This window comes from Dipodomys merriami, unplaced genomic scaffold (genome assembly GCF_024711535.1).
Source record: "Dipodomys merriami isolate MVZ:Mamm:240054 unplaced genomic scaffold, mDipMer1.0.p SCAF_7, whole genome shotgun sequence".
Taxonomy (NCBI): Eukaryota; Metazoa; Chordata; class Mammalia; order Rodentia; family Heteromyidae; genus Dipodomys; species Dipodomys merriami.
Genome location: NW_027206290.1, coordinates 66,609,298 through 66,623,271, shown reverse-complemented (window position 1 = coordinate 66,623,271; position 13,974 = coordinate 66,609,298). Strand labels below are relative to the sequence as shown.

At 52.3% G+C, this 13,974-nt stretch overlaps 1 protein-coding gene across 1 annotated transcript; it reads left to right on the top strand.

Annotated features, from left to right (window-relative positions):
- The first annotated feature begins 1,954 nt into the window (after positions 1-1,954).
- Positions 1,955-13,264, top strand: Cdc25b (cell division cycle 25B). Its single transcript, XM_070006852.1, has 16 exons — positions 1,955-2,326; positions 3,093-3,193; positions 4,572-4,623; positions 6,560-6,601; positions 6,724-6,760; positions 6,952-7,077; positions 7,186-7,308; positions 7,464-7,565; positions 7,977-8,057; positions 8,167-8,346; positions 8,535-8,630; positions 9,121-9,183; positions 9,345-9,443; positions 9,655-9,788; positions 11,530-11,641; positions 12,058-13,264. Exons 1-16 carry the CDS (start codon positions 2,136-2,138, stop codon positions 12,196-12,198), a joined length of 1,680 nt encoding a protein of 559 aa, XP_069862953.1. The 5' UTR covers positions 1,955-2,135; the 3' UTR covers positions 12,199-13,264.
- Positions 13,265-13,974: the final 710 nt, after the last annotated feature.

Sequence of the window (13,974 nt, the reverse complement as noted above, 5' to 3'; positions counted from 1 at the left end):
TTCAAACTACAATCCTCCATATCTCAGCATAGCAAAGATCACAAGCATGAGCCACCAGCTCACAACTTAACTATTTATTTATTGTCAGTCGTGGGTCTTGAACTTGGCCTGGGTGCTATCCCTGAACTCTTCAGCTCAAGATGAGCGCTCAATTATTTGAGCCACAACACCACTTCTGGTTTTCTGGTTGTTAATTGGAGATAAGAATCTCCTGGACTTTCCTGCTCCAGCTGGCTTTGAACTGTGATCCTCAGATCTCAGCCTCCACTCAGGAGGCTACTCAAGCTAGGATTACAGGCGTGAGCCACTGGCCTCAGCTTATGACACACTTCTAATTGGCAGAAGATTCAGGAAGGTCCAGAGTTCATACATGGATGCTTTGGAGCGATGTTTGTGGTCCTGCTTTCCCACTGGCCCACAGACCCCCTTCTGGCTGTGGGTTCCATGGGATCCAAAGGATTCAACACAACAAGTCTGTCAATCACAGACCCAGTGGAGATGTGTCTGTGTTGAGTATGGGTTCCCTGAAGAACTTGTGTTGGCTTTGAAAATGTAGCCCTCAGGACAGTTTTATCTCCCCTCTTTGGGTGAGAGGTATGAAGCTTGACCCTTGACCTGAACAGGAAATGTGTCCACCTGGCAATATAATACCTGGCACAAGAGCTAGGCAAAATGCTGAGGATAGGTCTTGGTTCTCACCTAGTTCATTCTTCTCTGATGGGTCTAGGGCCTTCCTTTCTGCCTACCTTCCCACACCTGCCCATTCAGTGCCCCCTCCCAGGTCCTTTGCCCCACCCCCGAATGCGGGAGGGAGGATGCTCCCTTCTGCAAAGCAAGGTTCTTGCCTTCCTGAACTGTAACTCCCCACCCAGCCAGGGGTCTCTTCCTTGCGAAGGGGGATGAAAAATTCTAACCACCCACTAGCTCCTTCCATTAAACTAGGCTTGGCTGGAAAGTGATTAGGTAATTAGAAATGACAAATTCAGCCTCCCTGGTCATCAAATACCAATTAATATGGTGTCATTGGCACACCAAGATAGCCAAGCCATCAATAAGTGTGAGTCACTTCCATAACCGAGTTCTCTGGTAGCTGCTAGCCCCATCTTGGCCATAGCAGAAATCCCTGGCCTAAATCCACCCCCTTCAGAGTCTTTTCTGAGGCTATGGGCTAAATTCCCGCCGGCCCGTGGAGTCACGTCTAACCTTCAGGACCCGGAAGCTTCCGTCAGTTCCGCTCCGACCCTCCCTCCACCCACCCCCGCCCCCCGCCCACCTCCTGCCCACCTCCTACCCTGGCACCTCGGCTTGCGAATTGCTCTTCGCCCCTGCTCTGTGCTGCCACGGAGGCTGCGCGGCCCGGAGACTCCAAGGGAGGAGGGGAGGGGGGGGGGATGCAGCCCGTGGCTCAAAAGGCGTGACCTTCAACGAGTTAATAACCTCCTCCACGCCTCAACAACCCGTGTCTGTAAAATGGGACCGGAAACGCACAGCTGTGTTTGGCAAACTTCTGCAGCCAGGTGGGGCATCTCGCGCTCCCTAGGGGGGTGACGGGTACGCGAGGTCACACCCCGAGGGGCCCCCGACGCCACCCTATGGGGTGCAGCTTTCTGCAGGTAGGGATGTGCACCCCGAGAGGAGAATGGTGGAAACCAAGATCCACGCGTCGGAGAACTGGGGGGCGGGGGGTGGGGGAAGACGAGGCAGGGATATGCGGGGTGGGGTGGGCTGTGCGAGATAAACCCCAATTCCTCGGCTCCACCCAAAGCCCACAAACTGGGCGGGCCGGGCCTGTCCAGCCCTCGCCCCAGCACGCCCCGCGGGGCCCGCCCCCTCGGCCCCGCCCCTCCGCTAACCCGCGCCCCCATTGGTGGCGTCCGGCGGCGCGGCCGCTGTTATTTTTCGAATATATAAGGAGGTGGCGGTGGCAGCTGCAACCAGAGGCTTCTCGAGCTGCAGCGGCCGGCCCCGCGTCCCCCTCCCGCCCGCCCTCCCCGCATCCCTCTCCACCCTCTTGTCCCTCGTCCCGTGGCTTGCCTCCCCCTCCCCCCTTTCCACCCTCCCCCCTCCTCCCGACCCCTGTCCGCTCCCTCTCGGGTCCCAGCCAGCTGTGCCCGGCGTCTGTCGACCCCACCGCTATGGAGGTGCCCCAGCCGGAGCCGGAGCCGGCGCCGGACTCGGCTCTCCTCAGTCCGGTCGGTGCGCGCGGGAGCGCCCAGCGACCCGGTCATCTCCCGGGCCCCTGGCTGCGATCTCCGGAGCGAGCGGCGGCGTCCTCTCCTGTCACCACCCTCACCAAGACCATGCACAACCTCACCGGCCTGGGCAGGTAGGACGCCCCGTAGACGCGGGGGGTGGAATGGGAGGCCCGGTCCCGGGGATCTGGTCATGGGACCATCAGACGCCCCTCAAGAGCCTCAAATAGCAAGGGTACAGAAACGGAGATTGCTGCCCGACTCGCCCTTACCGGTGACCTGCTTGGGACCTTCTCTCCCCCCATCTTCCACCCCTCTGCCTCCCTCAACTGTGCCCAAACGCCACCATTTTGCCCCAGGCAAGGGTATATCCTCAAGGGGAACTTGAGGATGGCCTAGCAGCGCTTCCCACAAGCCCGTGCCCCCTCCCCCCCCCAATTCTCTCTCGGGCTGATCCTGATCTCTAAGCAGGCCTCTAGGGGTCCAACGCGGTGTCCGAGCTGCAGTCGAAACCCAGGACTGGGCCTTCGACCTTGGAAGGCACGTGGGTAGACTGAGTCTGAAGCTCGAGGGCTCTTCTGAGTTGCTTTTCTACCCGCAGCCTCCTCCATCCTAGTGGGGCTCATCTCTCCTTGCACCTGAGAGGATTTTTTTCCTAAACGAATCAATCCGGAGAAGACACTTTAGGGCCTCAGTGGAATAAGCCACTATGACCTGACAAGTGATGTGATCACCCTGTGGAGTGGTTTGCCCTCGGTGAGGGGGCTACTTCTCTGGGCAGTGCAGATACTGGATGGGCCCCCTCATAGGTGGGCGAAATGAGGGAAGATGGGCCAGCCAAGCCTTGAACTCCACATCTATTTATTTTTGTCCTTTCCTTGGTTCCTTCTCCCTTCCCAGTGAGACCCCAAAGAGTCTGGCCTTCCGAAACCAGCTGGTCCTGTCTAGGAGAGCATCTGAATCTTCCCTGTCATCCGAGTCCTCAGAATCTTCAGATGCAGGTAGCTCTGGGGGCGCTAAGGGGGGGAGGGGGCGCAGGGTCCTCCAGTGCCAGAAGTTTGTGGACTTGCAGTGGGTCTCCTGACTTGTCGGTAGACATTAGTTTAATATCTTTCCCACAACCTAGTGAGCCCTGGAGCCTCCCCCACCCTGCCCACAAAACCAGGAGGAAGACACACCCAATCTAGATTGGGGAGGATGCAGAGGGTGGGGCCCTGCAGTAGGAGGTGAGATCTTACCTATTCAAAACCTGGCGCCAAAGTCATGACAGCTAAACCACAACTCCACCCAGAAAACACCTAGACTTTTTAGAACATTTTTGAATTCTATAACTGTTTGCCTTAGAAAGCGAATTCATTTTTAACCCAGGTTAAGAAAAATACTTAGAAATATTCTGATTTTTAAATTTTTGGTGCCTCTCCTGGAGCTTGAACTCAGCACCTGTTCATTGAGTTTTTTTGCTCAAAGTTAGTGCTCTACTACTTGAGCCACAGCTCCAGTTCTGACTTTTTGGTGGTTACTTGGAGATGAGTCTCATGAACTTTCCTAACCCGGCTGGCTTCAAACCTTGACCCTCATATCTCAGCCTCTTGAGTAGCTAGGATTACAGGAAGAAGCCACCAGCCTCTGGCCTAAGCATTATAATTTTATTTATTTATTTATTATTTATTTATTTAAACATTGTAATTTAAAAAAAAAAAACAAGAAATTTGCCAGGTGCTGGTGGCTCACGCCTGTAATCCAAGCTACTCTGGTGGCTGAGATCTGAGGATCGTGGTTCAAAGCCAGCCCAGGCAGGAAAGTCTGTGAGACTTTTTTTTTTTGGGGGGGGGGGTCCAGTCGTGGGGCCTGAACTCTGGGCCTGGGCGCTGTCCCTCAGCTCTTCAGCTCAGGGCTAGCGCTCTACCACTTGAGCCACAGCGCCACTGCCGGCTTTTTTCTTTTTGCTTATGTGGTGCTGAGGAATTGAACCCAGGGCTTCATGCATGCAAGGCAAGCGCTCTACCACTGAGCCACCTTCCCAGCCCCAAGTCTGTGAGACTTTTATCTCCAATTAACCACCAGAAAACTGGAAGTGGTCCTGTGGCTCAAGTGGTAGAGCGCTAGCCTTGAGCTGAGGGACAGCATCCAGGCCCAGAGTTCAAGCCCCATGACTGACAGAAAAGAAAAAAAAGCATCACAAATTCTATAGTAAAGTGGAGCCCTGTTCCTCTTTGGGGGACAATGTGCCATGCTCAGAGTTCCTGGTAGGTTTTGTCTCACTTTTTTCAGTGTGTCAAGATCTGGAAACAGGTTTTGTTTTCTCTTCTTGGGATACAGAGGGGAGAAAGTAAACAGACAATACTACTACCTTCAAACCAAGGTGCTCTGTTACCTCAGGTCTTGGCATGGATTCTCCCAGCCCTATGGACCCCAAGATGGCAGAGCAAACGTGAGTAGAGAAGGAGGAATCCCTACCACCAAGGAGTTGGACTCTGTCTTTGGGAATCATAGTTGTATAGACTCACAGGAGCCTGGGGTCATCTAGCCTTTCCCAGTCCTTGGGAATCTATTCCCTGTTTCATGAGAGTGGGATGAGGACCAAGCATGTTAAGGACAGTAGTCCCTGGGAGTAAAGAATAATTGACTCCAATGAGCCCTTGCCTTTCAGGAATACCAGCTAATATGTCCTTTTTCTTTTTCTTATATACATTTTTTTCTGTATGAAATATTTCAGTTTAAAAAATATGGCCCTGTCAGGCATGGTGGTACATACATATTACCAGGTAGCTGAAGGATAGTGAGCTCAAGGCTAGCCTGGGCTACATAGTGAGATGCAGTTTCAAGAAAATGAAAGACATGGTTGGTGGAGTGGCTCAAGTGGTAGAACACCAGCCAAGCAAGTATAAAGCCCTGAGTTCAAACCCCAAAACTGCCCAAAGGAAGGAAGGAAGGGAATGAAGGAAAACCAAAAATACCAAAACAAAACAAAAATCACATGAAAATATGGCCCAGCTGATTCAAAACTCTTAACTCACTCTATGCTTACAGAAAATGGCCCTTAGCCTATCTACAGCCTATAGCTTTGATGATACTTGGTCCCATCTGTCAATGGGAATAGAGAGAGGACACTCTCCACCCCCACCCCGCATAGCTAGTACCTTCCCGAACACACCTGTTCCCATCCGGCTGTTACAGACCCATTAGACAGAGCAGCTGCCAGCCATTAGTAGGGACAGCTGGGCATCCCCAGCCTGGGCTAAGGGACTGTGGCTTTGGATTTAGAGCAATGACTGTTTCCTCCTGTTTTGATCAGACTGGGCTGTGCTCAGGGTTTGTTCACAAACAGGAAACAGAATAGGGTGGGGGTGGGTCAACTGTGGGGTTGATTTTTAGTGGCAGTGCAACATTGTCCTTGGCCTTACCCCCAAGGCCCAGCTGCAGATTGGAAACTAAACCAATTAAATTGGTCATGCCTGATGCCATGAGTACAGCACCTTCTGGGGGGAGGGGCATCCTGACCCTTGGTAGTGAATACCACCCCACCTTTCCACCTGCTTTGCCTATTAGTTTTTCAAGAAGCGTGTGTGTGTGTGTGTGTGTGTGTGTGTGTGTGTGTGTGTGTGTGTGTGTGTGTGTGTGTGTGTGTGTGTGTGTGTGTGTGTGTGTGTGTGTGTGTGTGTGTGTGTCTAGAAAGACAAAAGCTCTGCGTGACAGGTGGTCTCCAGTAACCTAGCTAGGGGGTGGGGCAGATATACAGAAGCTTCTGCCCCAACCTCAAAAGGAACATCTGTTGGAATTTCTTGCCTGCTGGCTTCTTTGAGACAGAAGGAGGGGGGTGGGACAGCGGTTGAGGCCTGGAAAATTCCATGGGAGGAAGGAAAGGATGTGACCCTGCACATTTGTCACCAGGGGGTCTGTTGTGGCTGACTGGAGCTGATCCAGGGGACCACTAAAGGCAGACCCCCTGCCCTGAAGGGAGCTAGGCCAGCTCCTCACAAGGGGAGGGAAGCCCACATTACTGGACACCCATAGCCTGTTACCATGGGATGGATGGATGCCTTTTCTGGTGGCCATATGGCCTACCAAGGTGATTTGCATACAGGTGGAAGGCCTGCAGGCTTGCTGGTGTAGGCCGGGCAAGACTGTTGCCTTGGTGACGCCTCAGTGACCCTTCGACCTGCCCCAGCTGTCTATCTCTGGGCCCTTTTCTATTCAAGGCAGCATTTAAAATCTCAAGCTGTCTCTCCTCTCTCCCCACCCCCTCTCCCTCCCCAATACCTGGGCCCTACAAGTAATGGACTTCTTCCTGACCCTTCCCTTCACCTGGCCCTTGTGGATTGGGCCACAGGCTGCAGGGCACATGGGTCCACTCTTCTCTCTCCTAGATTTGAACAGGCCATCCAGGCAGCTAGCAGGGTCATTCGAAAGTAAGTGTTCTTGCCTGCTCTGTCTGGCTCGGTCTCCCCTGGGATATAGAGGAATCTGGTTCACAGACCTCCTTCCTGCCCTCAACTCTCCCAGCCCTGACCTATCCATGTTCTTTCTGCAGTGAGCAGTTTGCCATAAGACGCTTTCAGTCCTTGCCTGTGAGTATCCTAAGGGCCTAGCAAGGAGCTAAGACATGCAGGCCAGGCAGGGGCGGGAGACTGCCCCAGGTCATCTCCCAGAGGACTGGCTGGGCGGGTCAGAGGTGTGAGACCAGGTGGGAGCAGTCAGGGCCTGAGTAGTGGCAGAGGAATGCAGTCTTCAGTACCTGCTGCTCTTCCTGGCTCCCTAGGTGAGGCTGCTGAGCCACAGCCCTGTGCTACGGAACATCACCAACTCCCAAGCTCGGGACAGCTGGAAGAAGAGTGAGGCAGGTGGTGCAGCTGCCAACAACAACCCAGGGAACGACAAAGAAAATGTGTGCTTCCAGAGGCTGGGCTAGGGGGCTCTGGGGAAAGCAGGGAGTGGGGCACGCACAGGGTAGTCTCATAGCATCCAGTCACTACCTCTGCCATCTTGCCTACAGGATGGATTTGTCTTCAAGATGCCATGGAAGCCCACACAGGCCAGTCCTGCCCAAACTTTAGTGGACTGGGCCAGCCGCAGAGAGGCCTTTACCCAGAGACCAAACTCGGCCCCTGATCTGATGGTATATAAAGAGAGCTTAACCCCTGCAGGGCCTTTGACAAGGAAACCTGGGGCAAGGAAAGTGTGGTCCTGAGGTTCCCCCAGAGATTGGGGACCTGTCCTTAGGAAGGATATCAGTCCCCACCACTAAATACCTGGTCTGTGTCATTTGGACAGTGTCTCACTCCAGAGCAGAAGATGGTAGAGGAACTAGTCTCTGCTGAAGGGTCTACTGAGGATGATGATGGGTTCGTGGACATCCTGGAAACCGACTTAAAGGTAAACAAAGAGCCATGGCTCATTACCAGGCCCTTACCCCCTTTCTCTGGAACTACCCCAAAGAAGAGAGCTCTGGGCCTCTGCAGCAAGACTATGACCTCATCCCAATGTCAGAAGAAGAATTTGAGGTAACTGAAGTCACAGCTTGATCTCTGGCCAATCAGAGAAGAGCAGATGGCTGAGCAGGGAGGGGGGCTTCTCACTGCTAGTGCAGGCCTCGGCAGCAAAGTGAGTACCTGCAGCTTTAGGCTTCACAGGTGCTGTTCTGGGTAAAGGAGCTAGCTGAGTCAGGAGTGCAGTGGACCTAGAGTTGCTAGGAGGCAGGAAAAGCTGTGCTGGATTTGAAGCCTGAGGGATTGATTGGTCCTGTGGCCTGTGGTTGTGACCATGTCCTTGCTGGTTTGACCTCAGGATGACGCCGCTGTTCCCCCAGGCATGGAGAGCCTCATTAGTGCTCCACTGGTCAAAACATTGGATAAGGAAGAAGAGCAAGTGGGTATCTGGGGTGGCTCTCCCTAGAAGACTTGAGGGATGAGGCCTTCCCTCTAGGTGGGATTTGGCGTTGAAAGACTGAGCATTCTGACCCCTGATCTACCTTCAGGACCTCATGGTGTTCAACAAGTGCCAGCGGCTCTTCCGCTCTCCATCCATGCCCTGTAGTGTAATCCGGCCCATCCTCAAGAGACTGGATCGGCCCCAGGACAAGGACACACCTGTCCAGAACAAGCGGAGGAGGAGTTTGACCCCCCTGGAGGAGCTGCAGCAGCAGCCAGAAGAACCTGTGAGTGCTCTCCTGGGATTGTGCAGTTGCTGCCCACCTGGCAATGTGTCTGCTGTCCTCTTGGCCAGATATGTGGCAATGGCAGTGGATATTGTCTGGGTATTATAGGAAAATGGTATCACAGGCAGACAGAGCTCTGAGAGACAGACTCACTTCCTGATTGGTTTCCCATCTGCCTTGTCTCCCAGAAAGCCCGTGTCCTCCGCTCGAAGTCCCTGTGTCATGATGAGATTGAGAGCATCCTAGACAGTGACCACCGTGGACTGATTGGAGATTACTCCAAGGTATTAACATGAAGCCCTCAGGAAGCTTGGCCTATTACCTACTTCGGACCCTACCCCTGGTGCTACTTTGGCCCTATCCCCAGAAGCTGCTTTTACTCTTTCCCTTTGAATCTTCTTATCCTTTGATCTCTGGAAGGGGCCTCCCTCTGGGTCTCCTTAGTCTCTTGATGGCTAGGTACCTGGTGTGCCTCAGTTGTGAAAAACTAATGTCTACAGCTGGGAACCTTCTTCCACCTTAGCCCTGGTCTCACAGAGCCTGGGAACAGGAAACAAAATTCATTTCTTCTATTTCTTCTTTATTCCTCTTGGAAGCTTGTGCCTTAGGTACTAGCCCCAGGAGGCGCCTTTTAGCTGCTACAAGAACCATAGTAGAATTCGAAAACCCAGATGTGGCCTCTGGGCATGGGATCAAAGCTTTTATCTTTTCCCTGTATCTCACCACCTTCACTTTCTCCTCTGACTCCATCTCTGTCTGTCATCCTCCCCTCAGGCCTTCCTACTGCAGACTGTGGATGGAAAACACCAAGACCTCAAGTACATCTCACCAGAAACAGTAAGCATGGTTGAACTACTCTTCAGGTACATGTGATATCCCTGATTGGCTGTTGACCTCCCCTGGGGACAGGTTGCATGTTCAGACTAGCAGAAGGTTGAGAGGTCAGTCCCTGGCTGCCAGCCTCACCTACTGGCCTCATTCCCCATTTCCTCCTGCAGATGGTGGCGCTGTTGATGGGCAAGTTCAGCAACATTGTGGAGAAGTTTGTGGTTGTAGACTGTAGATACCCCTATGAGTATGAAGGCGGACACATCAAGGTGAGGCAGGATGTTGGGAAGAGGCACACCAACTAGGTTCAGGTCCCCCTGCCCAGAGTCTGAATGACAGAGGAGGTTGGACCTTCTCTCATGGGCCTGCTCAGAGAAAGGTGGTGAGGGCCCCACTTGTCTGGGAACTGCAAGGGGAAGAGTCTTCCAGTGGGGAGAAAGGCTGTGGCTTGATCCCCTTCCCCCTAATTCCTCTTAACAGTCAGCTGTGAACTTGCCTCTGGAACGAGACATTGAGACCTACCTGCTACAGAGTCCTATGGCCCTCTGTAACCTGGACAAGAGAATCATCCTCATTTTCCACTGTGAATTTTCATCTGAGCGTGGGCCTCGTATGTGAGTCTAACCAGCTAACCAGCTAGTGCCCTTAGCCTTCCCTGCCCAGGCTTCGTCTGTGTCTGGTGTTGATCTTATAGGAGACCTGCTCTTCCCCCATTGCCCACCCCATCAGGCCTCATGTTCACCTGCTGTGCCCCCCCCCTTCCAGATATGGTGCCAAGTCCCCAGCAATGTTATTCTTTAAAAGTGCAAGAGTCAGGCTGTGAAGGTGGCTCAGTGGTAGAGCGCTTGCCTCACATGCATGAGGCCCTGGGTTCAATTCCTCAGCACCACATAAGCAGAAAAAGCCAGAAGTGGTGCTGTGGCTCAAGTAATAGAGCTCTAGACTTGAGCTGAAGAGCTGAGGGACAGGGCCCAGGCCCAGAGTTCAGGCCCCAAGACCAGAAAAAAGTACAAGGGTCCTGATGTCAACCCTATCCCCATCTTCCATGATGCTTACATTTCCGGTGTTATGTGTTATTTGGTCCCCCTGGAATCATGGCCTTGGTGTCCCAACCTGGGCCATCTGCCTCCTTTACCTGTCTTTCTATGTTCATGTTCTTTTTTTGTTGTTCACTGTGGGGCTTGAACTCAGGGCCTGGGCATTGTCCCTGAGCTCTTTTGCTCAAGGCTAGTGCTCTGTCACATGAGCCACAGCACTTGTCTAGTTTTCTGGTATTTAATTGGAGATAAAAGTCTCACAGAGGGCTGGGAATGGGAAGGTGGCTCAGTGATAGAGCCCTTGCCTTGCATGCCTGAGGCCCTGGATTCGATTCCTCAGCACCACATAAGCAAAAAGAAAAAAGCCGGCAGTGGCGCTGTGGCTCAAGTGGTAGAGCGTTAGCCTTGAGCTGAAGAGCTGAGGGACAGTGCCCAGGCCCAGAGTTCAGGCCCCACGACCAGACCCAAAAACAAAACAAAACAAACAAACAAAAGTCTCACAGAGTTTTCTGCCTGATCTGGCTTCGATCCACAATCCTCAGATCTCAGCCTCCTGAGTACCTAGAATTAGTGACATGAGCTACCAGGGCCCACCTATGATCATGTTCTGTCTTAGCCATTTCTGTTGTCTCTCTGCTTCCTGTTCCAGGCTTGTTACCTGCTCCATCTGACTGCCAGTGGCTCCATGGCTAATCTGCCCCCAGATGCCCTTCATACAGCCCTCTCCTCTGTAGCCCTTCTCTCTCTTGAGATTCTGGCCCACGGCTCCCAACTTTGGTCCTCACTGAGTCTCATCGAGAGTCTTTGGCTATGTCTCTTATAACGTACGCTTGTTACATCCTCTCTCCTGGTGGAGCTCACAGATTGCCCTAAAAAAGTTTTGGGGTTTTTTGTTTTTGTTTTTTGTTTTTTTTTTTTGGGTCCGGTTGTGGGACCTGAACTCTGGGCCTGGGCGCTGTCCCTCAGCTCTTCAGCTCAAGGCTAGCGCTCTACCACTTGAGCCACAGCGCCACTTCCGGCTTTTTTCTTATGTGGTGCTGAGGAATCGAACCCAGGGCCTCGAGCATGCAAGGCAAGTGCTCTACCACTGAGCCACTTTCCCAGCCCCTAATAAAAGTTTTGTAACTGCTTTCCAGAAACAAAGATCAGCCCTTTAATTTTCCTCCTTTCTGCTGTCACCCCAGCCTTTTATTCAGTAGCCAGACTGATCCTGTTGCTGACATTCCTGCACCTTCAAAGGAGGATTGAGGGAATCAGTACTTTAGTGTGTACCCTGTCACATTCCCAGTTCTCACCCTACTCCTTCCTTACCTTCCAGGTGCCGATTCGTCAGGGAACGGGACCGTGCTGCCAATGACTACCCCAGCCTGTACTACCCTGAGATGTATATCCTCAAAGGCGGCTACAGAGAGTTCTTCCCACAGTACCCGGTAATGGGGTGGAGTAGCCATATTTGCCATGTGTGACCCTTGGTTTGCTGAGGAAAGGCTGGGACACACACACACACACACACACACACACACACACACACACACACACACACGTTACCTGTTTCCTCCTTTTAATGGACTTCTCTCATTAGGAATTCTGTGAGCCCCAGGACTACCGGCACACACACACACACACACACTTCTGTGAGCCCCAGGACTACCGGCACACACACACACACACACACACACACACACACACACACACACACACACACACACACACACACACACACACACACACACACACACACACACACACACACACACACACACACACACACACACACACACACACACACACACACACACACACACACGTTACCTGTTTCCTCCTTTTAATGGACTTCTCTCATTAGGAATTCTGTGAGCCCCAGGACTACCGGCCCATGAACCATGAGAACTTCAGAGCTGAGATGAGAACCTTCCGTCTCAAGACCCGGAGCTGGGCTGGGGAACGGAGCCGACGCGAGCTCTGTAGCAGGCTGCAGGACCAATGAGGGGCCAATGTTGGTCCTGCTACCCTTCCTTGCTTGTGAGGCCTGGGACCACTGGTCCCATGGGCCTGCAGGAGGCCTCAGGTGCTAACCAGGGAAAGATGGCTGGGTATGGCCATCTGCCCTTGTCCCCAACTCTCCTTGTCTCACTCCAATCATTTTCCATATTTTAGTGTATTGTGTGTACTTTGTCACCTGAAGAGCTGAACCTGGTGAGCTAGTACCAGCTCAGAAGGAAGCATTTCGTGTCTAGCAGGAGCCTTTATTTTGCTTTTCTTCTTTCTTTTTTGGGTTAACTGTCTTTTATGTGTCCAGAAAAGCCCTTTGTGTGTGTCAGCTGAGGCTGGGAGAATCACAACCCTCCCATGGCCTGGGAGGCAGTAGGCTGCCCCTGGTCTCTGCAAGAGTTATGGTATGTATGTCACTTTGCTTTGCCTCGTTCTCTTTTCCTCTCTCCTGTCCTTCTGCACAAGCACCTACAACATCAACATAAGCGCTTAACTATTCCCTGTTCTAGTGTTACCTGCAGGTTTGATTTTGATACTCTGACTTTTATATGTCTCAGGACAGTTACTGGCTGTATATCCCCTCTCTCCCCCTACAACTGGGGTTAGAGAGTCAAACATCAATTACCCACATAGTCCCGGCTTTTGTTCCCCCAAGAATGTTCCTATCTTTGGGGGTCTAGGAGCCCTGTCCCCACTGCTATGAACCTTGTTCTGACCTGATAGAACCTGCTGCTATTCTGTCACAGGCAGCTAGATGGATGGATGGTCATGGATGCACAGTGCCTTGTACACACACAAACACCCACTGAGTTGAAGTGTTTTTGGTGTGTGTGACAGCCTGTGCCGGGAATGTGTGTATGTATGTCTGTGTGGACAAAAGTATTTACATTTATAATTTGGAAGTATTCAAGAGTCATTGTCATGGAAGCAGCTAAATCAAGAACTAAGCAACCTCTGGATTCTGAATGTCAACGTGGGAAGGAAGGGCTGTGCTGGAAGGTCCTGATGAGCCATCTGTTGGGACCTTGGTTCAATAAAGCACTGAGCAAGCTTAATAACCAGTCTGGTGTCATATGGGCTCCTTTATTTATTTTTGTCGGTTGTGGGGCCTGGGCGCTGTCCCTCAGCTCTTCAGCTCAAGGCTAGCACTCTACCACTTCAGCCACAGCACCACTTCTGGCTTTTTCTGCTTATGTGGTACTGAGGAATCGAATCCAGGGCTTCATTCATGCAAGGCAAGCACTCTACCACTGAGCCACCTTCCCAGCCCCCTGTGGGCTCCTTTATAAGGCTTCAGGAGAACCTAATCTGGGCTCTCAAGTCTTTTTTTTTTTTCTGGTCTGGGGCTTGAACTCAGGGTCTGGGCGTTGTCTCAGCTTCTTTGGCTCAAGGCTAGGGATCTACCACTTGAGCCACAGCACCAGTTTTGGCTTAAGTCTTAAACCTCTTGCATGAGAATCTTCAGCCCCCTTTTCCCTTACCTGGCTACCCAAGTACTCATCTCATCCTTTTTAAATCCTGTGCCAAATGGCAAGAGGTCACCACTCCTCAAGAATTGCCAGTGGCTCCCATTTTCCTAAGGATGATCCCTCACCCACAAGAGACTGGCAAAAGGTCACTTTGGAAGGACCAGATCTGAGCTTGGGTCTCTGAAGAACTCTGTTGAATTTCACTACAGATGACCCCAGATGTGGGGTCATAAAACTACAGGCAAGATGGTGCCTTTGCTTAATACAGGAGCTAGGGTAAGAATTCATGGGTCCAGCACTTG

Coding starts and splice junctions, on each gene's coding strand:
- Cdc25b (XM_070006852.1), top strand. CDS start 2,136: ATGGAGGTGCCCCAGCCGGAGCCGGAGCCGGCGCCGGACTCGGCTCTC. Junction 6,761..6,951: donor GACGCTTTCAGTCCTTGCCT/GTGAGTATCCTA, acceptor CTGGCTCCCTAG/GTGAGGCTGCTGAGCCACAG. Junction 9,184..9,344: donor AGTACATCTCACCAGAAACA/GTAAGCATGGTT, acceptor TTCCTCCTGCAG/ATGGTGGCGCTGTTGATGGG.